This window comes from Phanerochaete carnosa (genome assembly GCF_000300595.1).
Source record: "Phanerochaete carnosa HHB-10118-sp unplaced genomic scaffold PHACAscaffold_1, whole genome shotgun sequence".
Lineage (NCBI taxonomy): Eukaryota > Fungi > Basidiomycota > Agaricomycetes > Polyporales > Phanerochaetaceae > Phanerochaete > Phanerochaete carnosa.
The window spans coordinates 1,499,501-1,524,537 of NW_006767628.1; the positions used below are offsets into that span (position 1 = coordinate 1,499,501).

A 25,037-nucleotide genomic window follows, 5' to 3' on the forward strand; every position below is an offset into this window, starting at 1 on the left:
GCGCAGCAACCTCGGTACGCACGGGAAAACGTACGAGCGATACAATAAAACTGAGACAATTGAAAAAAAAACCGCCCGGACGATACCCGCCGGCGTGCCCTGATCGGTCGGACGAGCGCTGACTGCCAAAGGAACCCCACTTGCAGATTGCGTCGAGGAGAATGTGTTGGATTGCTGCCCTGCGGTGTATGAATTCGGTTGCCATCTGTCCAAGAACTTTGTCACAGACGCCTGTCAAACTCGACATGGGAAATCACCAAAGCACACCACGAGGACATGCTACTCCGACCGGTCAGACACACGGGACTCCTGCAGGTAATCGGAACGACAGCGGTGGAAGAATCGGTCTACGGCGGGCTGGTCATGCACGGTTCTTGAGGCTCCATCGCATCAACAGCTCGATATGGATGTGCTGGAAATTGGAGATTGCGTTCGTGCGCCACTGGACGGCACAGTGCGTCCCGAGGAAGTTGTAGCCGGGGGTCACGATCCTGCTGGCGAACCCTCGGCCCCACCGGTTTCGGCCCGCAGCCAGAGACTTGCTCCTTGTGAGGCTAAGAGACGTAACACTACAGGGTTTCAACTTAACATGATGGCATCGTCGGTTTCAACACTTTGCAGAGGAATGAATTGCAGACGCACCTTGAGACGGGATCGGAGGGGCGGCGTCTCGTTGGGACGACTCACCAATTCTCCGCTGACAACGCGGGACAGGGTGCTGCTCGTCGACATCCATAGCTCCACTGCGTCATCCATTATATCTAAGCAAGTTACTTCACGTATTTCCACATATACCCCCGATTTCATGACTCTGGCAGCGGCCCCGAGTGGCGCATGAAGATCATGCCACATGGACAAGTCTTCGTGAATGCGATGACCCGACAAGTTTGACAGGCGAAAGACCGATGTTGACGGCACTACGGAACTTGGCGGAAATTTTCTGAAGTGCGGCTCAGCCGGGACCATGCTGTGGCAGATCTGGGGGTGGTAGGTGGGGAACACGTTGCGTTGCATTGCCTCGACATGTCACCTCGGAGAAGGAGTCCTGCCACGAGCCAGCATCTGAACAATGGACCTAAGGCGAAACAGAGGAGGCAACAAGAGCGAAGGTGTAAGATCGCAGCGGAACGTGGTGGTCGCGAGGTGAGCCTGACGGGGAGACTGCCGCGTGGAATGAGCTTGCTGTTTGGCGACATGTTTGGCTCTTGTTGATATTGGTGAGACTGTGTGTTTTTTTATGTATGGATCCGTGTGGGCTCGACCCATGCGCTTGGTGTACATGCTGACTCAAACATAGGAGATAGATCGCCGGTAAATACAGCACATTTCCCATCGCCAGATGATCGGATGCCACGAAAGCCCATCACACCGGCAACGAGCTTGCAAAATGGACTCACGTGCGGATAAAGGTCCCCAAAGTTGCCGGAATGCACAGGTACACGTGCACCAATGCGAGAGGCTTTTCCGTCGACTCGTGGCATATATGGGAGCAACATCTCAAGCAAAGATGAGGCTCGGGGTGTGTAGATCGCAAGACGGGCGCTGTCTGCACTCAAGCTTCTGGCAAATTGTTCACAAACACGCGGTTCGACACGCCCTTCGTGTCTACAAAAGTCTCGTCTAGGGCAACGGCAACATCATTTTGCCGGTATGTGAGCTGTTTATATAACTGTGACCATTCTGACCGAAAATTAGGCAACCTAGATTCATTTCTCAAGAGGTACGGACCGCCGCTTATTATTGGCAAATTGAATGGGTCAGTCCCCAACTCTCAGCCTCGAACCCTACCCTTTTTCTCAGCTGAGTCTCAGCTCACAGCACGCATTCTCTCTGGGCCGTGCCGCTAAGGTGCGTATTCAAAGCTCTTAAGTTCATTTTATACGTTATATTGTCACAGTAGGCGGACGTGGTCAAGTCAGAACTTAATTTGGCGTAGTCTCCGAACGTCCATTTTGTTCACGCCGAAGGTACTGAGTCTCTTCCGCTTTAGCAGAGCTTCCGCATGTTCTGACGCGCCGGTCGACCTCCTCCAGGTCTACGGAATCCGCGACTGCGTCAGTTGGACATATGTGTTCATGAGCACCCTCTGCTATATACAATCAAGCATCTCATACTAGACAGATGCCACATTTGTCGGCGACATCGGGCGGCTTCTATACGCTGGGACACGTGGTCGTCTTGCCAGATGGCGGCTCGCAGATCTGCCGCGTAAACGCTGGAAATCATGGATGCCAACACGTGATTCGGATCGTCGGCTTTTATCTACCGGAAAATGGCGCTAATTCTCGCAGCGCGCGCTTCCTCTCCATTCCACCACAAACGGGAGTTGTCTTCTCTCCGCCGCGCTAGCTGGTTGGTTCCCTCGCATGTTGACAACGAGGCCGTGAACGACAGGTGCGACAATGGCGGAGGCGCATCAAGACGAAGAGGACACAGAGCAACCGAGGGCATATGCATACAAGCATTGTCCTCATGGTGTGTATCTCACTTTTGGATTTGCGGGCAAAAATCCGCTGACGTTTCGGGAGCAGGTCAAGTTGCAGCTCGTAGAGTGGGGTTTCTGACGCATCGTGTAGTTGAATGTCATCTAAAACAATACATCTACGCTTTTCTATGCTGGCCCTCGACGCTGAATTTGCAACGCGGTTTGGAGCCATTGCAGCATCACATGGGTGCACAGGGTGAATAAATGACGTTTATAAGGCTATACATGAAGATCCTGTTGAATAGCTAGTGTCCATGAAGTTGAATTCACAGAAGGATATCAGGGCATACAAGAAGTACTAGGTATGTCAAAGCACTGAATAAGATCTATGCGTGCGAGATATAACAGATGTCAATGCGTTTGGTAACAAGGGAAACTGGCAAGAGATGAGGTGAGTAAATGAGGGGTAGTGTGGTGTCCAGAAGCATCCTGCTCAAAACTGGAGCATACCATAGTCCCAGAGTGCAGGGAAGAAGCTTCTGATGTGCACCCAGTTATCCTCAATGAACTCCTCGCCAGAGGGTGGCACGAGCGTGACTGCACGCAGCTGGGCACGGTCAATGAGCCTGACAAAGCACCTGTCGACGCTGTACAGCAGTCTTTCGAGGGCTTGGACGAGAGTTGAGCGTGACCACACGGAGCACAAGATAGTGTGCGGGACGGGACTGGAAAGCGTAATGTGCTCCAGAAAAGCGGTCTTGGGAATAGACCTGATGACGGCGAGGATGCTGGTCCAGATGTGGATGATGTGGGTATTGTCGAGGGTATTGAAGACAACCTCGAATGTAAGGAAGCGCAGGGCAGGGAATTGGGAGAGATTGAGGTAGCTCATGGAGACAAGGACGGCTGCACCAAGCGCAGGCCCTGGTTAGCCGACGCACGGCGAGACAAGGGCCAGGACATGCACAAGAGATAATATGAGGAATAATTCAAAGGTGCACGATGTTTTCAAGCCCTGTGATGCTCCTGTTGCTGAGTGCATTTATAGTGATGGGCATTGGGACACCGTCAACACCCCGCTGGAAGCTTAGGACAGAAGGTCTGAAGACAAGGGGAGTGATTTGGACAGCAGCGTTCATGGATTTTTGACAATGTATGAGTACTGGTAGTACTCAATGACATGAGCCGCAGGTAGTATGAAACAGCAGAAACAGTCTCAAACTCATGCCGACTGGAGCCTCGCCTTATATACAGTAGTGCAGATCAGACTTAGGCTGCGGCTCAAACAACACTTCGTACAAAAAGTGAATTTATGTCCCAGAGTCTCATACACAGGGAAACGGGAAATTCAGTCAGTTTCACAATTTGAGGATTTTTGAATAGATAGCATCGGATTTCAGCGCTGCACGTACAGCATTGCATGTCTCAAAATCGAGACGCCCGTATTGTGCCAGAAGCCAGATTCCATCCAGCCAGTTCTCCGCATGGATTTCTGTACAGCCAGTTCCTGCAATCCATATGAGCTGAAACTGAGTCTGACCTGTGTGGAGCTGTCAAGAAGTGACTGATGTGCAACTTCGTTACATTGTTCAGTGCTCAGAGACAAGTCTGCAGTGGTAAGTTAGTGAAAAGCTATGAGCAACAGTGATCTATGGTTGGTCGAGTCCGACCCATATCAAGGAGAAGACAAACTGGATGATCCAGATGGTGAGTGTTGGCTACTCAGAAATGTCAAACACGTCTTCATATCCCGTAGCATTCAAGTTCACTGGAACATCATATTGGTGCAAGAGGTGTAAGGATGCCCAAGTAGGCTCTCTTTGCAAGGCCACTGCTCATGAGCAGACAAGCAGCCACATCATTAACACCAGATATTGTGATAGGCGAGTCTCCAGTGATCTGCTTGCCTCTCAGCCCTCTCCAGATCCATCATCCGGATGTTCAAACACTCGATACATAAGCGGCATGGCCAATGAGCTTTTGCCACTGTCTCCATTCTCATCTCCCAATCATTACTACACCCCTGCGCAATTTGAAGACATAGATGATAACGAGGAATTGGATGGTGCAGGTGATGTTGGGGATGGTGCAGGTGATGTTGAAGATGGCTTCAATGACAAAGGGCCTGCAAACCTGTCTGCACCTACTACTGGTGGACCTGCGGCCAGTCCATCTATCAGAAGTGATATGTAGCTTGCTGTATTCTGCGTGGTGTAAATTACAGAGGTTTCTCGACTGTTTTGTTGCGACAATGAGCTCATGGGTGGCAATGGCCGGTCTGTGCAGGCACTCAAATCATAGGTCTGAGATCTGCCCATGCAGTTTCCTGGCAGGACAGAGTCTGCATCTCGGCTGACCACGGCCAGCGCAATTTTGGTATTGCTAAATTTTCCCTTGATATCATGGAATTCCTAAAATTGTGAAACTACTGAATTTCCTGGTTGCCTGCGTAGGTTATATTCAAGCATGTAGTATGGTCAAATTCAACTAATTGCATGTTTAGAATTCCACCACTTAGGTTGCCTACCGTAACTGCAAGCACTATATTAGGCAAAATTGGCAGAGAAATAGAAAATGCATCACAATAATTGTAACTCCTGCATTCAAACAGGTCTTCATTTGCTACCTCACGAACAAGATACCGTCACTGAGATTCTTCCTGATCCCGGAGTGGTGAGCAGGCACCATGCTTTATCCCGAGCCACGCTTTCAAACTGTCCCACATCGGGACCATGCAGGGTTGTGTCTTCTGTACTCCACTGAGGCAACTTGCTTCGTGTTATGCCCCATATTGCAGTGGCAATACTGCTAAAGATGTCGTTACCACTGTAAAGGTGAACCTGATTTGAGTCGTGAAGCTTGAAGTTTAAATTTCGAGATCCGAGGATCCAACACCCATCAGGCAAAAACTCAAATGATCTAACTGCAGGCCAGAGTCTTTGACACGCATGTCTGGTTTCCATTGCTCTTAAGATGGCTTCATCTTTCAAGAAGAACTGCACAACATCTCCATATAAGAACCAGTCTAGAACTATTGGCTGCCGGCTTTGGCATTCCTGACATTCATGTTGTGAGATACAGCATGGAGAAATCGAAGTGTGGCGTTTGCTTAGACATATGACGAATTTGCAATGCAAGGCAGAGGCTTCAGATCAGAGGACAACAAAAGCGTGAGCAACATGATCATCTCTCCATGGGTAAATTCAGTGCTGCACCCTCGTGTCAACATCTCTGTGTTGTGAGGTTATTGGCAGATCCAATGGAGCACTGGAGGCGCACCTGACAGCATGTTCTTGGTTGCCCGCTTTTTCTTACCTCAAAGTCACAGCAGCAGACACAATAGATTGAAGCTGCCTAATTGATTTCCCAGAAGCTTCTAAGCTGTGACAGCCTCCGGCTCAATGTCAAAATGTTTAAGGCACATGGGGCCGGTAGTATACAATTCTTCGTATGATTCTTAGTGACTACCACCTGCCAACCCGCTCCAAGACACCATGCTTATACAACAATTTTGCGGAGGGTAATACTCTGTCCACTTTAGGATGAGACAAGGTTAGGTAGCTCTCCACAGGCTTCTGACAGTGCTAGCAAGTAGGGCACAGTCTTAGACTCACAGCAGCACAGTTCTGGCAGGCTGCATTTTGACAGATATGCATATTCACCTCCAAATCTGCACCACTGAAGCCCTCTTCTCGCTTCAACAATCTCAACTCTTGCCACATGACAACGCATATTGTGCAGTTGCTAACATGTCCAGACTGCTAGCATATCACTCTGGGCTCATCTGAGAGCTGTGTCCATTGCTCATATCTGTCAAACTTGAGAAGTAATACATACCTTCTGCAATCATTCTATGTAAAGCACCCTATCAGCAATACGAATGAGCGAAGAGCGGCCCAGATATTAGTGATGCAAATAGTGTGGGCCCACACGTATTTGTCATGGCCCACGAAGTCTCAGATCATACATGACATAATGTGTCAAGAGACCTAAGGGCGGTAAATTGAACTGTGCTAGTTACAATCTCACCGTGTGCAGTAGTGTAGGTAATAATGCACCAGCCTCTACAAAACCGGCAATCCATTTTTGTCAGGTGGAGACTGCCAGCATGAGCTCGCGCTCTGTCATGCTGCATGAGATCACGCTGCAGCACGAGCACTTCGAATAATTGACCGAATATAGGGCTGAAGAAATTAATGTATTTTCAGTCTCGCTAATACTGTTGTGAGGTTGTGTGTTTGGGCCCCAGCTGACACTATGCATGAGTCACTCTACCCATTCATATCCATACATTATATCTGTGCTCCATCGGTTAGACACAGGTTCACTCAGGACAAGTACTCCATGTGTGCAGACTGTCTTTCGTAATCTGCAGGCACGGATAGAGACATTTGCAGGCAATACATGGGGGCTGCGAGGAGCAGTGTCTTATTGTCATACGCAGTGCAATGCAAAAAGAAGTGGATGGAAAGGATTTACACAGGTTCATTATGATGCGATTTGATGGCCTGGAGCATTCCTAGGACCCTAGACGACAGATGATCTTTGGTAGCAGGCGTGCTGAAAGAGTGCAATTTACTTGCTTTGGTCCGTAAGGCACATTCCTCAGAGGGACCATGGGAAGACCGGTTAGATCGCCTCCTCCAATGTGAACTGACTCAAGCATTTAGTAAATAATGTGAAGTGATGCACTAGCCTATGCAGAGCATGAAATTGCATGAAAAGCCGCTCGAGTGTTGTGTAATAACAGAGGCAGAGGCACTTACAAGATAAGTTACACAGATTGACAATTTAGCCCGATCCATTAGACGTGCCAACAAGTGATATTATTGTAGCACTACCTGCAGCACGTGACCATGATTCAAGTCATGATATGCGATAATCACCCTACAGCTCAGAGTAGCAGTTCAATTAGCAACCAATAGGTCCTATGGCAAGAGAGACCAATAGGAAATGCATCAAACAAGCTTTCGAGTCATGGTAATGCACTCTCGTTCACCAACCAGCTGTGACCATGACTTGAATCTCTGGTCGTAGCGTTGCAGAAATTTGAGCACATTGCATTGGTGCGAACATAAACTTTGCGCACTGCAGAGCATGTCAGTTTTCCAGAGCCAGAGCTACTGCATTGAAGAGGAAAGCTGCCCACCTGCTTCCTTGCAAGGCATCTGCACAATTGGGAGCTCCCGAATAAAGAATATGACTCTGCCAAAAGCGTCCATACTAAGCGCATAATGGCTGAGGCAAGTCTAGATGTCCATGCCCTGGAGCATGAACAGCCCACAGCTGACGGTCCAGGGCAGGACGGACATGCTGGTATTAATATTTTGCTTTGATTACAAAGATAGTCGGCCTTGCCTCCTGCCAGCGCATATGAGGGCATTTGGATCACACTCTGCAGGCTCATTTCCGTCATCGCCCTCCTGTAAAGAGTGGGCTCCATCCTTGAAAATCGATTTCAGCGCAGGAGAGGAAAGCAGAGTTCCTAGAAATTGACATGCGCTGCACTAATCTTTTCTGGATCACCAGAGATGCATGTGTGAACCGAAGAAGTGGTCAGCACAAATGTGTAGAGCATGCCCGTAGATCTTGTGAGTCCTTCCTGGCGCTCTTCCTATTCTCATGATGCAGAAGAAGGCTGCCTGTATGAAGTCTTGTAGAGCCGGCATACTGACAGAGACCTGGATCTGAACTCGTAGGGTTAGAAGAGACACACATGACAGCTGAGTGCTCTCACTGACCGCAATTGTGATGGCCCAAGGCGTGGATATCCAGTATGCTCGTGGTGCTCAGAGCTGGTCTAATTCTGACGATGATTTCATTCATGGATCTTGCTCAGATGGGCTTGTGTACACGACCCTTATCTTAAGGGGATTTCTAAATGGGCCTAGAAGACATTAACAAATCCGCATGGCCTTCAAAGAGAAGCAGCATCTCATTCTGGCTTTCTGAGAGCTCCAGTGCGGGTGATAACGACCTGTTTTGTCCAGATACCCTTATTCAGTGCACGCAACATTTGTTGACTGAGCTGTTTGATTATAACTCTAGCATGGCCAGTAACTGGAAAGCGAAGGCGACAGGCAGACAGAAAGGCTCATTCATGGCCAAGACACTGTTCAGAGTGAACAGCTGCTCACTTTCTTCCTGTGCTCTTTGTGTCAGGCCAGGGTGCTCTCCAAACCATCTCCACCAGTATTGACCCCCTTGACCTCCTTGTGGTTCACACGTCGTATCAGCATCCTGCCAGCTGAGTCTTGGCTTGACTTGGAATTGGTCCTGAATTTGTGCGGCAGGGATAGACATTGTTGACTGTAATCTGCTGCTGTGCACGGAGGGGCTTATCAGCACAGCACAGGTATCACGAGGCCAAATGAGCAGGCACTCACAGGAGATGTCTGCATCCAGTGCAGGTGTGTTCTGCCATGTATGTGTGAGACAGTGAAGCATGTCAGCAGAAATATAACAGGGGTGTGGAGCATGTCGTAGGTGATGCAACAAGGTAGATAGTGATACAGCCGGTCAGAACTGACGCAAACCCAACATCGTTGAGCTTGGTATGACCTTTGAGGTCGGACAAAAGGTGGTACAGGGGGAAGGACTATCATGGCCATTGGATGGTTCGGATAAAACCACACTGGACCCCTGCAATACCCACATCTGGTTTAATGGCGCCGTAGGTAAAGCTGAGCTTATGATATTATTTTATCGGCAAAGACAATTGATGGGCATGAACACATCATTCATCACATCAACTGGCTTCAAGAATGGTGAAAGAGCGCGGACTGCTTGCCTCAGCAATGCAGGGCAAGGCTAACTCTTAGATGAATCGTGTTTGACAAGATGGTTGGGAATATGGCCGCCATCTACTACGCATCCTGCAATGCCAAGAGTAGGTACCCGAAGCTGCGTATGACAGCTATCACTGTTAGAAATTGTTGTACATGTGAGGATGTTAGAGTCTTTTTTGAACAAAATGTCGCATGAGCTTGCGTACCTTGTACAAGGGATTGTTTTTGCCACACTCACATAGTTGTGGGCACTGAGCCAATGCACATGCACGTCAGTGCACATAGGTGTGGCCCTCCACAATATCATTTCTTCACCGTCGTGCACCAGCGCACGACTCGGACATGCAAGAACAGTGCACTAATGCATGTGCTGGTTCGTACACGGTGAGAATGGTGCAAACATAACTGGAACTTGCTGCGCAAAGTTGCAAGTGCTCACATGAACCTTTCTGATGTGACAAATATGACTCACATCAGCTCCATCTGGCGCGTCTTAGATCTTCTCCCTCTCGTTGAGTGCCGCTGGCAATTGTGACGAGTGCATCTTGTGAGCCCCTCTCTCTTATTCATGTATCTTGTACCAATATTATTCACAGCAGCTCTGCTTACAAGGCCAGTAGGGATGAGATTACCATCATTTCCACCAGTGCTGATGCAACCACTGACCATTTTCAGAAAGTCTTCTCTCAGATCAGCCCTTTCTGTCTAGTTGTCATCAGCTCCTTCATTATTTTTTTACAATAAGGCCGGTACTCTTGCCACGAACATCAGGAAACAGGACTTGGGCCCATAGTGCTCTAAAATGCTCCTGTAGCACTCTGTAGCATTGTGGACCCAAGTTGTTTTCCTGATGAACAGACTCTTGTTGGCAAGTTGACGCATTTTTGCTGACAGTGGCGTCACTTTCACTGCCTATGTTTACTTTCTGTGATGTGAGTGCCGTTGGTAATTCAGCCTGCCTTATGCAAATGTGCTGGCTATTTAGCTTTAATAGTTCAAGCCTCAGGCTTTCAATCCCGCAGACAGACATACTGAAGTTACATACTCTACCTCAACCGGTTATACGGCTGCAACTTTGGACTTGAATGGGGACCTAAGTCATGCAAGATCTGTAGTTTGGGAACATTATACCCATGGTGTGCACTTCCTTCTCTTTGTGTTCAGAAGCGATACCAATGCTAGAAAGTAGCTCAGCTTCGCAAAATTGAGATTTCTGCCGGTGGCATTCGTGTTGGCCTCAACAGGTGTTCTAGAACAGAATCATAAGGTGACAAGCCAGTAAATTCTTGTATGCTTAGCAATCTCAATCTGCACGGGCAGATATGCAAGCAATACAGTTGACTGAAACAGCTGAAGCAGGCCACTCCGGACGTATAGACAAGCAAAACTTGCCAAGAAGCTTCACTTGCAGACCATGTCAACAAGAGCATGTTGAAGGGCCACTATCTGGCATATGAGTTCGGTTGCTATCTGTCCAAAAACCTTATCATCGGTGTCTGTCAGTCTCAACATGTGAAATGACCAGAATCATCCTGTGAAGGCTGCCTATCTTGTCTTGCCAGGTACACAGGACTCCTGTAGGCGATCTGAATGATAGTGGTGAGAGAATTGAGCTATGGCAGGTTGGTTATGCTTGATTCTAAGGCTTTGATGCACAGACAGCTCGAAAAAGTGTTGAGCAGCATTGGCTGACCTGGAGTTGTAGACAACAACACACAACCAGGTCATAATTTGGCTGGAGAACATCCATCCCCTGTGTCCAGTTCATGGCCAGACTTTTTCCATGTGAAGTTGAGGGCACGCAACACTTCCAGATTCCAGCCTAATGTGATGACATGTCTGTTTCCAGCACTGTGCAAAGAAATAATTGCAAATGCACCTCAGGGCAGGATCGGAGCTGTGGACAGGCATCTCAGTGGGATGATCAATTCCTCCTAGACGACAGGACAAGGCAGAATGCTTCTCACTGGTCGTTCCGTTACACCATTCATCATGCCTAAGAAAATTTACTTGACCAGGTAATGCAAAAAGGTCATATTGTATAGCCAAGGATTCCACAATCCACAGGTTTGATGAATGGAGACAGATGCTGATGGCACTCCAGACCTTACAAATGCCTTCAAAGTGTTCAGTCTGGCGTGCACATTCATGCATAGCCCGCCATGCTGTAGCAGATCAAATGTGACAAATGGAGAACATCTTGTGTTGCATCACCTTGGCATATCATCTAGGAGGAAGAGTCCTGCCACAAACCAGCATTTGGACAATGGCTGTAAGGAGAAACAAAGAAGAACAATAAGAGCGAAGACAGAAGACCATGACAGAACGTGGTGGTCGTGAGGTGAGCCTGATGGAAAAACTGCCACATGTGATAAGCTTATGCCTGTTTGGCTGTGTCCTCATATATGAATCCACAGAGGCCCAACCTTTGCACTTGGAGCAGTAGATTGCCGGCAAGACAGATTTGCCTGCAGGACATCAAATGATCGGATGCGAAGGCCCACAGCACCAGTGATAAGCTCATAAGACAGGTCCATGTGTGGGTAAAGCATTCAGTGTAGACACACGCACACGTGTTTTTTTCTGTGAGGAGCCTTTTAAATTTATCACTGACTTGTATAGATTGCAGGACGGTTGTCACCTACATCCTGTGACTACTTTGTCCTGGCATCCTTCTGGTGAGTCTTTGCAGGATGGGCGCCCAGCCTTTGTGTTCACAGCAGCATCATCTAGGGCAACTTGCAACACCATACTATTGGATATGTGGACTGCTTGTTCAGCCATGGCCATTCTAATTGAAGATTATGCAGCCTTAATTCATCTATCGGGGGGTACCGGTTGTTATTCACCTCCACATGTATAGGATTTTGACCAAAATAGTCTTCATTTCTTTGCTCTGGGTGCTCTCTGTTTTGTTCAAATGACTCTGTTCACAGTTCAGCTCTCTTCTGTGCCCTGCTGCAGTAGTATGCATCCTTCTCTGAAAATCTCAAGTGTGATCTTACGTGGCTTGTAGTTATGGCAGGCGGAAATGATGTAATCAGAACTTGAGTATTTGAGTTGACATACATAAGATAGGCCATTACACTTTCATCCATATATGACATGCATGTGAATGCGCCCATCACACTTGCCTTACTGCCCATAAAATCCGCACTTTTGACATCAAAATAACAGCAATGAGAGGAAAAGAGAAAAATCGAGGTAACCAGAAAAGGCTCTAAGGCAGCATGTATTATTCCGGTTACTTAATTTTGGGCTATGGCTGGCCTGAGTCCTTATTTTGAGCTTCGAAAGGTTTCCTCTGCCAAAGCATGCCAGAGCTTTCACATGATATAGATGAAAGTTTGTTTATTGGGCAACATGCCACTCTGGATCAATGGCACTTGCCGACGCTTAACAGTTCTCCTAGATCTGAAGGTTGATATTGGACAAAAAATAAAACTCAGCTTTGTACTGTTTGCAACTCACAATTCTCACTGTGCTTTTATGATTGCAAGTGAGTGTACATGTACACATGTGCACGCTTGTGAGTACGTGTGCGCATAAGTGTGCATTGGTGCCTGTAAGTGAGCATACATGCACTTACGTGCATGTAATACACACTTAAACTCGCAAGGAGTCCACTCAAACTCACAAGACGTCAACTCAGACTCGTTGGGTGCCCATCATCGTGCACTTATGCACACTTATGTGCATGTATGTGCACCCTTGACAACTGAAATTGAAAGATTGTGTCACCTTGTACATGCATGAGAGCATACATATATAGATGTACATGCATGTATGCACACTTAAGTGCATATACGTGTGTATAGGTGACAGTTATCAGTGCTTATGTAAGTTCTAGCTTTTTGGTGTTCACAAGTTTGAGTCTTCTGATGGTGCAAATATGTGTAATTAAGTGCACGTACATGCATATACATACACGTCAGTGCACACACTTGTGCGTTGGTATGCCTACATGCATATATATTCATGAACACGCACTTATTTGCACTTATATCAGTGTCTATCTGCCCAATTGTGAGTTTACCTCCACTCTCTGTGAGTTTCTCTATTTTTGTCCACCATCAACCTTCATACCTAGAGGCGCATGACAATAGCAGAGCCGTGAACAAACAGACACAATGATGGCAAGGGCAAGTTAGCCGAAGAGGACTCCTAGCTGCATGAGAGAATGGGTTTGGTGAACGCTGTCATAAAGAAAAGGTTAGGATAAGAAAAGTAAGTAAAAAATAAAAATGAGGTTTGGTATAAAGAAGATTCTAGGAGAAATCCTAGAAGGCTACTTTTTAATAAAAGAGAATGGAGTTTGGTCTGTTCTAAACTAGAAGCAAGAAGGGTATGGTATGGAATACTTAGATTTGGTTTTCCCAATCTTTTCTTTCCAGGGTTCACTGGGTTAGCCTTTCAACCAAGCTATCCTGGTGTTCGTGGGGGACTAATTCAAAGACCACCTACTAATCTGCTTAAGTACTCTAAAGCCTCACTTGCCTGTTTACAAGGGACTTTTTACAGAATCTTAGAAGATGGGCTGTAAGGAGGTTTGGTTAGTAGCTTAAAGACTAGCTACTTGGGTTAGTAGAATAGGGTTTTTAGATAAGTAAGAAAAGAGGGTAACAAAGACAACTTAATGTCTTGGTTAACTTAGTAAGCTTTGGCTAGTAAGGACAATTTAATGTCCTTAGAGGATTTGTATAACTTGAAGCAGTCTGAAGCTTCCAATTTAGAGTTGAAGATCAAGAATAGAATTAATCTCTTTACTGCTAGTCTAATTACTGTAAGCTCTACAGGAGACGTACCACAGTCTCAAATAATGACGCCACTAGCTCTCGCAGTCTAGGGTTAGTCAAATAGTGAACTCGTGCACTATACCAAGGGCGTTTCCCTTCAGGTTATTTGAAAGTCAGAGGCTCTACTGTGCTTAAGGAATTTCCTAGGCTTTAAAGAAAGGAGTCTATTCTCTGAGAGCTAAAGAGCTCAGGGGATTAACTGCAGGTTTGCTGCTAGCTAAATCCTTGAGAGTGTGTGTGGTGCTTGGTGGGTTGGTGTGTTCGTGTCCCTCAGAGAACCTCTCCTATTTATACCTTTCAGCCTGTTGTTTCTTAGCCAATAGCAAAACTGGCTCTTTTATTCTACTGTAATTACTAAGCTACTTCTACTTTTATTAATAAGCATTTTGTCTGTATTAGTCAGCCTTCTGTCTGTTTTACTAATGTATTGGTAAGCTATTACTAATGTTTGTTAGAGTATTACTATATTTTGGTAATTCATAGCTGTTGAGCATAGACCTTTACTAAGCATAGTTTCTAGATTACTAAGAAGCTGAGTCATATTATTAGTCATTGATTCACTTTTAGTAAGCTTAAGTGTCTATGCTTACTTTGCAGCTCTGAGTAAGTGGTTTCTTTTTGATTTGAATACCTATTATTTCTTTAGTTTTCCTATACTTATAATTATGGTGCATGACAACACCATCCTGCTATGGTGGGTGTTTCTTTCCTGTCGTATCCACAGGCGAGGCTTAGCTAATGCGCAAGATCAGGTCAACTTGCAGCTCGCCAAGCAGGGTCCTCAACTCGCTGTGCGGCTGAATATTGTTCCCGATGGTAGTTCTGCGCTCTCATAGGCTGAGTCTCCTTCAGTATACTGGCCAACAGATGTTGGCGCTGCAATGCAGTCTAGAGCAGTCATAACATCATATGTATGTACAGGGCAAAGAGCTGATAGACATAAGTGAATATAGAGATCCTGGCAAATAATTTGCATCTGTAAAGTTGAGTTCACTAAAGGATGTTGGGGCGTACAAGAGGCAGTAGGTACACCAAATAATATATATATATATATGCAAGACATAACACACATGTAACAGGAATAACATAATGTCCGACAGCATATTGCTCAGAATTGGAGCATACTGTAGTTCCAGAGCGCATGGAAGAAGCTCCTCACATGCACCCAGTTGCTCGACAGGAACTCCTCACCGAGAGGCAGCACAAGCATGACCGCACTTAGTGGCACACGGTCAATAAGCCTGATGAGACACCAGTCAATGCTGTACAGCGACCGCTCGAGTGCTTGGACGAAGGATGAGTGCAACCACATGGTGCGCAGGACAGTGTGCGGGACGGGGCTGCAGAGCGTGAGGCATGGAGGGACTTGATGATGGGCAAGTGCAGGAAGGGGAAGTGGGAGAGGTTGAGGAGGCGTCCAGAGGCAAGGTCACAGTCTGGGTGAAAGAGGGTGAAAGTCGAGTGGTCAGTTGACATATGGTGAGGTGCAGACAAGCCCAAGCATGTGTGAGAGCTTGCATGGATGGTGACTTGAAGGTGCGTAATATTTCCAAGCTCCAGAATGCTCATATACTTATAGGTGCCCTGGATAATCTGGATTGGTGTGTCATCGATAGTTGCTTGAGAGCATTGGGCACAAGGCTCAAGGACGACGCAAGCAGATTGGGCAGATGATTCCATGGGGCAGTGGTGTACTGAGAGGCATCCACTATGAGAGGCGCGTGCAGCTTCAAAATGGTTACTCACAGTGGTCTGGGGTGAAGAGCTTGAGGCAAGCACTGACAGAGGGAGTAGCGACTTGGGGGATATATATATATGCAACTTGAACATAAGTAAACGTGCATCACAACATTTTCAGGCTCATCTCTGTATCTGCAGAGGCAACATGAATTAAACGTGCCTGCAGAGAAGTAGCACGAATTACATGTTGTTCTCATCTCTGTCTACAGAGGCAGTTTGAGAGCTGTACACTCAGCCGGTGTATAACTGGTACCGTTTGAGTGCAGGTAGACAGTAGCGCCAACCAAATCCTGCCAGTGCAAGTGTTCTCCCATTGCGTTTATCTCTTTGTGTCTTCCGAGTCTTCGTATAGCCACAACAGAGTGTATTCCACAATCTGATTCAGCTGATCCATGGCAGCGTGCCATACGGAAAAATGCCAGTTGGAGATTGGCAAGACATGTGCATTGTCTGCGCCCTCTGTAAAGGCTTGAAGGGACCGCAGTACAAAGCAGGAAGGTGGCCCACTCTGCTATCTTGTGCCATGCACATCCCCAGGCTTTCTTCCAGCTTCTGAACACCGTGCCCGCAGTGAAATGTGCATTAACTTGAGCTCGTATAATACTTTTTGGTGAAGCTCCTCTTTAAGCTATCTTGTTGCCCACAGTGCCAAGGTAGTAGTCTGCAGTTCTCACGAGAGCTTTCTTCACTGCTGAAAAGAAATGCATGGAGCCTCAAGGCACAAGACCTGCCTCAGTCAAAAGACACATGCCTCTTGTGTCATTAAACTCAGTATCTGAAGCTGACTTATTTGCGCTTCCTGCCGCCATCCAGGTGGAAGAAAATCCACACCTGACACTCCACTCAGCTCTCCAGCTGGTAGCAGCTGGAGGTCATGGCATCATCTTGCTGTGGTTGTTGACCTCACACATTGCTGATCTCCGGACTATAGCATCCAGGAGAGGCCTCAATGGACGGGAAGAAGCTCATCAACTGCTCATGATCATCGCCCCATTCCTGCTCTAGATTGTACATCGACTGGCTGAGGATGGAATGCAGACACACTCAAACATGGTACCTTGTACAACATACATATCTTGTTTAACCATTGCACCTGTGACTAGGCACTTAGGGCTGTAGGGCTGTGTTTTCCATTGCAGGCTCGCCAAAGCACCACTCGTCATTGGTTTGCATGAGAACCGTGCCCATTCATTCCATGATCAACTCGTGCACTCAAGAATTGTTCTGTAGAGTCTGCTGCACAACGACATATGATGCATGCATAAGGGCAAGAATTGCCTATAAGAAAATGACCCTTGGGGTCAGATGGGCCATGTCTTGGATCATGTACCCCATCAGTGAAAACACTGTGGGAGGTTGTGCCTGTTGCACAGAGCTGTGTGCTGTGTTGCCATAAGTTTGTCTTTTCTGTCGGACCTGGCTGCATCCTGTCTGATCTTTGTCTGCCATAATTTTTGTAGCCTTTTTGCTCTCCTTTCCCTCTCTCCAAGTCTCTCTGTTCTTGTGTGTGCTCCATCTTTAATGGCATTTGCTTCTGTTGTCCCGCATCTTATAGCCTCTGTTTGTGTTGTCTGTCTGTCTGTAGTGTACCTTGTCTTTTGTACTGGCAGTCACACACGCTGCATGGTGGCCACACACACTGGCCTGTCTGGTTGTAACAATAACATAGCTGCTGAGGATATCTTGGTGGCAGTTTTCAGCTAAACTGTCGTCGTCCGCTCATACATGCTCTCTTCCGCGCAAGAGACACCACACCGTAACATAGTCATAACATTGATCAAAGCTGTATGCTGTGTTTCATGGGATGGCCACACTGACCGCCGGGGTAGGAATGCAGATATGCTACAGCGCTCAATTGGGTGTGGCAGCACAGCATACAGCTCTGTGCAACAGGCCCAACCTTAGGTGTGGGTTGTGGCATGGTCATCTCTTCTTCCACCTGAATGGCAGGGAGCGCGAACAAGTCAGCTTCAAATACTGGGTTTAATGATACAAGGGGCATGCGCCTTTTGGATAAAGCAGGTCTTGTGCTTCGAGGCTCCACGCAATTTCTTTTCAGCAGTGAAGAAAGCTCTTGCAAGAACTGCGAGCTACTACCTGGCACTGTGGGCAATGAGACAACTTACAAAGGAGCTTTGCCAACGAGTATTATACGAGTTCGAGTTAACGCACATTTTGCTGCAGGCACGGTGTTCAGAAGATGGAAGAAAGCCTGGAGATATGTGTGGCGTGAGATAGCAGAGTGGGCCACCTTCCTGCTTTGTACTTCAATCCCTTCAAACCTTTATAGGGGGTGCAGACAATGCACATGTCGAGTCGGTTATTCTCACCTCCACGAGTGTGGAATTGTGCAATAAATCCTCCATCACTGTAACATCAATGCGTATCCTGCCCACACTTTAATGCAGACACAGCAAATATAAATCTTAACGCACTGCCGAGAATGATGCTCCACACAACAAGAATAGCCCTAGCATCATTCGAGGTTCTTGAGCTCACAGCGGTTGAGGCCAAAGCTGGTCAGCTGGAGATGAGGGTATGTCAGCACATTTACAAGACTACGTATTCTAACCACTCACAAAATTGGATGAATCCGCCTCGCACGTCCACGGGTACCTTTCGTGAGAGGTTTTCTGTATAGTACAGTTTGCAAGGAGCATGTAGTTGTAAGTATAGCTTAGAAATCTTGAGGACTTATTGACACGTCATTGATGACTATACAAATTATCACATGCAAATTTAGAGAGACGTTTAGCACCTCAAGGAACTATAAAATGTACACACAAATCTTGAAGGACAAGGTAAAAATGCGAGCGAGTCATAATGGCCCCTTGTATGACATACCTATGCCCTCCTTGATGGCAAATGCCTCATGCTTAACAAGCCTTGCTCTCCTACTTGTTGCCAGTACACACCAGAAGTTGGAAGACAAGATGCGCTGATTCGCTTTGGCTGTGCCCAGACATTGTTATGCGACCAATCAAGAAATATGATATAGTTTGCACTGGTGTCCATTGTGCTGTCACCTCCTTCAGAATTCCCAACGTCTATCTTGGAAGATACGGCGGGCTTGCCAAAGGGGCCAATGTGGAAGATGTTGACTAAGCAGGCTTACACTGGCATTCGCCTTGTATTTTATTCTCAAAGATAATTGTGCTTTCTTTCCTGGGTGCATAACTTCTAGGTAACATCTCTACATCCATCATAGCCCTCTCTATAGCAAGTGACATCTGTCACTGCAAAGGGGTTTGGTGGAGAAGACATAACTACAGAGTCTCAAATTTATGATAGCAACGTCGTTCACGACTCGAGCTCAAATAGGCTTGCATGTAAGACCATAGATAGGAACCACCAGTCTGAGATTTAGGTGTATACTAGCAGATTCGAACAATGTCCAGCGAAGTGGCACACAGACTACCTGATAGAATTCTCCAATGATCTTTAGGCTCTAGCAAGTGAGGAAGGCTTCCATCTGCTCGGCACCAGACAAAGATACTATAGTCTTGAGAGTTCGTCTGTTAACCTGTATGATATATGCTAGACAGGGCACACCTGCAACGTGTGAGTTCAGGTATTGTGTCCTTGCCAGTTCACCACACCTTCAAGGTTCCAGGAGTGATAGAAACCTACTAGAAAGCGAAGCTCACAGGAGAATGGAAAATTTCTCACTTCTCCACAGCTGAGACACCGCCCAGGGGCATGTCCTCATACTGCGTACTGGCGAGGGCGGGCTGCAACAAGCTTTCTGTTCCTGTGGAGGGGCCTCGTGGTGTGCTGCTTTGGTGTGCAGCATCAGAAGCAGAAGGCAGTGGAAAATTGACAGCTGAGACATAGTTTCTAAGGGTATGGCATAGCAAACAATAAGGAAGGGTATTAGCGGAGCATGAGACTCAGCTGTAGGCAGCTAGGACATGGCCAGGGCTGAGCTGTCAGAGGCAGCAAAGATCCCTGGCCAAAGAGTTGCTCAGGGTCAGCCAGGGCAGGAGATAGAAGAAAAAGAGGTGAAAAAGAGCTTGCATACCCTCTGGAGCCTCCCGCTGCTGGAGAATGACTCTACGAAGCCATGTGCGCTGGGGGGGCGGCACTCAAGCACTCTCCTACCTAATTGGAATTGCGCACTCTTCCTCACCATAAACCAGCTGCAGTTGCACAGAGAGTGACAAGGAGGCGCAACTAAACAGAATGTCTGCTTTTTGGCATATAAAAGATATAGACATACAAGTTTACAGCAATTTTATGTGCCCTTCAAAGCTCTCAGCAAGTATTTTATGCAAAAAATGGCCAGTAAATCAAAATTATATTCAGAGCCTGTGGTTTTTGTTGTGAACAGCTCACAGCTCGCTTTACACTTCACAAAAATTACCCAAGAAATATGATGCCCAATAAATGGTGAAGGAACTGCGGAGCTGGTGTTGAGCACAGTTCCAGCCAGGCAGACTTGGGTTAGGGTTCTTATAACAGGTTGGCTGACCTAGCCAACCTAATTAGGCACTCTCTAGCATGCTGAAATCAATCAGGATGCATACACAGGGCCCCGGGAGATTGCGTGTACCAGGTTTCCAGAGGATTTCCCCCGGATCAATGTCCAGATAGCTGAGGTCTAAAATCCATTCGATTGTTATCTCACGATAGCCGTATTTTGACCAAACAACAATCTCACAATCTAGATCTTAGGCTGGGTCATCAAGCGCCCACAACTCAAGTGTAACCTCGCACAGTAGCTTTGGACAGGGCAAGCAGAAGCTTTCTGTTTCAAATTTCACCAATGTAGATGTAGCATTTGCATATATATCAAATAAAGTTACTACGAGGTATTCATCTGCTCAGCATTATGTGAATAGAAGGCATGCACCTGCAAGAAAGGGTCATCAGAATCATTAGTACTGTCTCGCTGCTCTGTATTATCATTGTTCTCATCTGCGTCGTCGTTGGAGGTGATAGAATGACCAGTAAAACCTTGGCCATACTTGGCTTCATCTGCTACAATGACTGCCTCCTGCCATCTATTGTCCAAGTCCATGATGTCAGCGGCTGAGGATGTACCATGAGCAGGTGAAAGAACGCACTCCAGCCACTTCTCGCTTTCATGGTTAGGACCCAGCTTCTTCTTGCTATGAAGCAACTTCATCTCTTTTCGCAAAACCTTCCAGAAGCCGCTGTCAGCCCCAGTCGGACATTTTTCCGCCACGATAGGCTCAGCAATACTACGCTGTAGAAGGACTGTTCAGCTTGCTGATGTATAGAGACTGAGATACACACCGCAAACGCCAAATGTGCCATAATTAAGCGCCATGTGCTGGCTCATGGTTCAGGCCCGTAGTTCCAATGTGCAATGACATCAGTTATCCAGCAATCAAGCGACTGTTGCTTCTCCACAGCATGCCATACCTATGGTACACGCAGATGAGTGACCAACCATCAATAAACAAAACTGTCTCACCAGTTTCTTGAAGTTTCCACATGCCGGGAGCTCCTTCTTCTCGATAACCTTGAGGATCTTTGTCTCGGCAATGGAGTCACCAATCACATCTTCCAAGTGGAACTTGACAGCATTTTCTCGCTTTTTGATATATGCCTTTGCAGGATATGTCCAGATGTAACACAAATCAAGAGTGGACAAGGTTGACGCACCATAACTCATGGAACTGCGACCAGACCATAGTCCTCGGCAGGCTGGATCAAGAAGTGACGCAATGTAGCATTGATGAGGCTCTACAAATGGTCAGAAGGTAGTCCGTAATTCAAAGGGCAGATACCCACATCCTGCGTAGCATCTAGCTTCCAGTCCTCACAACAATACTGGAGGATCTTCTCTAACGTCTGATTTTGCTCTACCACCTTATTTGCCAAAGCGTCGACTTCTTCGCACATAGCCATAGAGTGCGCCAAAGCTGCAATGACTTGTTTGTCCATGGAACTCTATGAGAGAAATGTAAAAACAATTATCAAACAGCCAATACATGACTCAAATGGGGCAAACTCATGTTGGCAACTTCATGGAAAAGCTGGCACTTTGCAGAACTGCCAATCTTTACTTGACTAATAAGTTGGTCAATGAAGTATGTCTGTGCAGGGTCAATCCCAGATGGGGATGTATAGTGTGGTTGAGGTACAAAGCTGTTTGAAGGGTGGGTATGCGATACATTGAATGGCGACAAAGTGTGATGTAAGGACTCTTGAGAAAAAGACAATCTGTTAGATGAAAAGCTTGTGTCACCCAGAAGTGTGGGCTGCCATGCATTCATCTGTGGTGTTGGCGGCGGGTGAGCTACAGGTGCAGAGTAACGAGCCTCATCGGCTGTGCTTTGGTGCAATCCACCTTGAGCAACAGGACTGTCAGGTCCATGGTGTGGGTATGGTGAGTGAACATGGCGAGTTCTGCCGCTGCATTCAGCTCCAGTGCTGCTCGGAAACAACATGTCGATAGGACAGACTGAGCAAAGTCGGTGGGCAGATTATCAACGCAAGACAGGCAGAGCTGATCACATGGGCTCACTGATCACCGACACAAACATTTACCAATGCCCCAACAGTCTTTCCAACTGCCCACATAGAAGTAAACACAACCCTCAGCAGCGATCCAGTCTATCACTTCTTTGGTCTGGTAGGAAGTGATGACTATCAGCCTTCAAAAGATGTCAAAACTCAAGTAGCAGGCTCACCATCGCTGTTCCAACATGCTACTCAGGAGGTGAATGACAAGGGCGCTGAGTATGTGAACTCTCATGGGATAATTTGCTCTTAACATCAATTGCTGTGTGGGCTTTTCATAGCAGGCAGAGCTGTTGACTCACAGTTTGTCCGAAGTCTTGAGGACTTCCCTCACACACCTACAAAGACGACATCAAAGCGTGTGAAGATAGAAGACACCAATGACTTTACTCCGAGCTCCAAGGCTGCACGTTTGAACTATGCTGGAGATCGCTGTTCAGGTTCAGTTGTCGTCAAGCAAGACGAGACAGTATGCATCACAGGTACGTAGCAGAACAATGATTGCATGTATGCAGCTGAGTGGCTTTGTGAACAACAAGGTCCTCGCTTGAGCATGCTCACGAAGACTGCATATCATCAACCTGAACAACAGTCCTATGTATCTCGTGCATCGAAGCCTAGCTGGTTGGTGGACAGAGTAGGCTCGAAGGGTTTAGAGGAACCTTTACAATCTGTCGAGCAACCTGGAGCACTTACGGCCTATCTCGATCCTCATGCTGAGATTGCTCGTCTACGACAGGAAAACCAGGAGCTGCAGAAGATGTTGGTTCGACTCTTAGAAGAGTCTATGAGGAAAGATGAGCAGATTTCTCACCTCGAAGCTCTTCTTATGAAGTCTACCCTCTCATCTCATCCTAAGCATGCTGTTGGCCTGAGGGGAGATGCGTTCGCAGAAGGAGAATGATGAGCGTAGCGAAAAGTCACCAGGCACATCGCTGTACTGCTAGATATGTGTACTGGTATAAACATATTATCTAACATTGCCCTTCTTGACTTCGTAGTAGACTGCATAAAGCTGGTGGCTAGAGGGAATAAAGAGAGCAGAGAATGCAGAGCTTCTCTCGCACGCGGTGATGGGATGGCGCCGCATCATGGCGGCAGTCGTGGCGCTTCGCCGCTTCAGCACTTCGCTCTCTGGCGTTCAGCTTTCATGTCGCATTTTTGATAATGAGCCCAGATCACAGCCTCTGTCTGTGAGACTTTGTGCTCCTTAACCAGTACAAGTCCTTGATTCCAGATTAAATTTATGCTGTCAATGCAATCACGGTATATATTTTATTCCTGCGCATACATTTCAGGAGTGTGAGGTACAGTAAACTGGATGGCTGATGTTCGTCGTGAGGGTGTACAAGGTAGCTCATCCGGTAGCTGCAAATGCGTACCTCTGGGTGGTGTTTGCAGAGGATATACTTGAGCTGGAGGTAGCATCCCACTCAGCACAGCTGATCTACGATGCGGTGTAGAAGGCGCCGTCTGAATGTGGAGCGAGTGCGTTTATTCCCAGTGGTGGTTTGTGTAGCCTGGTTCATTTGCTGACGCTTCTCGACTGCCAGAGGAAGCAGTTCAGCAAGAGAAATATGTAGATAACATGAGCCGGAGCGGAACACATGGAACTCGGCGGCACTTCGCATTTTTGCCAGGTTGAGAACAAGGTCTTCGGAGTGGGTTGTATGCAAGTATTCGTCTGCTCGAAGAGCTGTTTCCTGGCGTTCCTGGCGCACAACACGTGTTCTAGAGGCCACACAGTGATTGCGGTGACAGTTGTGAAAAGTATGAGCAACGCAAAGGACACCCTGGATAGAACGTGTAGCATTAGCTCTTACTGCACACCGTGGCATGACTTCAACGACTTACTTCGGCTTTAATGGATATGTACGCCTTTCTAGGTCTGATAGCTGGCATACGATAAGGAAGAATACACGCTTGCACATCCCATTGTTGCAGAAGGAGGTGGACGCGGCCGTCTTGACCTCGCAGGATCTCGAGCACCCGCCCGAGTGCCGGTGTAGCCTCACCCAAGTCGACCAATAAGAAGCCTTCCAACCGAGCTATGTCTTTGCCAGGGAGACTTACTGACAGACATGGCATTAGCAGCTCGTCATCAGCCTCTCCGCCTTCAGCTTCGCTGATGGTTGGCAAGACAGACGCTGTGAGAGACTTGCTTCGAGGGATGAGTGCTGCGCCCTTCACAGTCTGTGTGTTCACTGAAAAATCATTCAATGTTAGCTACGTGAGGGAATCGTATCCTCTAAGACGTACAAGAGAGCTTGCTGTCTGAGGCTGCATCGAGATGTGCCATGCCCATAAGCTGAAGAAAGATCTGATCATGTGCGAGTGCCTGAACGCACATTCCGGCTTGACGTCGTAGTCCCTCTTGAGTCGTTACGAAGCCACCACTGACAAGATGGCGGACAGCATGGGTAAAGCTCATTGAGTGGGCAATATCCTTGCTTGGTGCATGTCGGTTGGACAAAATGCTGCGACTACGTATGACGTAGTTGTACGATTCGAAGCCTTCCGTTGCCATAAGAATAGCAGGTCCGAAGCAGCGAATATGGAGCACGAGATGGAGAAGAAGATGAAACTTCGGTTTATTGAACCACTGAGTCGTCCATAGAGCTGTTGCGGCCAAGAAATCGTCAATAGCTTCCTGCAGCATAACTAGGTAGCTGTCAAGCTCGCGGATTTCTGGCTGGAAGACCAACGGACAAAGCGGGCACAAGGCTAGCCAGGCTTCATATGCTTCTGGCGGGACCAGATCGTAGAGTACTGCTGGTGCAACTTGGAGTATCACGC

The 25,037-nt window shown here is 47.3% G+C and overlaps 3 protein-coding genes across 3 annotated transcripts; 1 reads left to right on the forward strand and 2 right to left on the reverse strand.

The window, feature by feature from the left end:
- Window positions 1–636: 636 nt before the first annotated feature.
- Window positions 637–1,219, forward strand: PHACADRAFT_246572 (uncharacterized protein). The gene has a single exon (XM_007389948.1). It carries the CDS (start codon window positions 1,024–1,026, stop codon window positions 1,210–1,212), a length of 189 nt encoding a protein of 62 aa, XP_007390010.1. The 5' UTR covers window positions 637–1,023; the 3' UTR covers window positions 1,213–1,219.
- A 1,592-nt stretch (window positions 1,220–2,811) lies between these two features.
- Window positions 2,812–3,317, reverse strand: PHACADRAFT_189680 (uncharacterized protein; the record flags this gene model as incomplete). The annotated part of the gene is made up of 2 exons (XM_007389949.1): window positions 2,812–2,861; window positions 2,936–3,317. The coding sequence occupies 2 exons, from the start codon at window positions 3,315–3,317 to the stop codon at window positions 2,812–2,814; spliced, it is 432 nt and encodes a 143-aa protein (XP_007390011.1).
- Window positions 3,318–20,441: 17,124 nt separating this feature from the next.
- On the reverse strand, window positions 20,442–23,261 carry PHACADRAFT_179801 (uncharacterized protein). The gene is made up of 9 exons (XM_007389950.1): window positions 23,183–23,261; window positions 23,056–23,112; window positions 22,544–22,992; window positions 22,412–22,484; window positions 22,247–22,350; window positions 21,734–22,183; window positions 21,510–21,668; window positions 21,190–21,461; window positions 20,442–21,137 (listed from the first exon to the last, which is right to left on the reverse strand). Exons 5-8 carry the CDS (start codon window positions 22,262–22,264, stop codon window positions 21,387–21,389), a joined length of 702 nt encoding a protein of 233 aa, XP_007390012.1. The 5' UTR covers window positions 22,265–22,350; window positions 22,412–22,484; window positions 22,544–22,992; window positions 23,056–23,112; window positions 23,183–23,261; the 3' UTR covers window positions 20,442–21,137; window positions 21,190–21,386.
- Between the last annotated feature and the right edge of the window lie 1,776 nt (window positions 23,262–25,037).

Coding starts and splice junctions, on each gene's coding strand:
- PHACADRAFT_246572 (XM_007389948.1), top strand. CDS start 1,024: ATGTCACCTCGGAGAAGGAGTCCTGCCACGAGCCAGCATCTGAACAAT.
- PHACADRAFT_179801 (XM_007389950.1), bottom strand. Junction 21,669..21,733: donor TTTTCCATGAAGTTGCCAAC/ATGAGTTTGCCC, acceptor TTTCTCTCATAG/AGTTCCATGGACAAACAAGT. Junction 21,462..21,509: donor AGCTAGATGCTACGCAGGAT/GTGGGTATCTGC, acceptor GACCATTTGTAG/AGCCTCATCAATGCTACATT.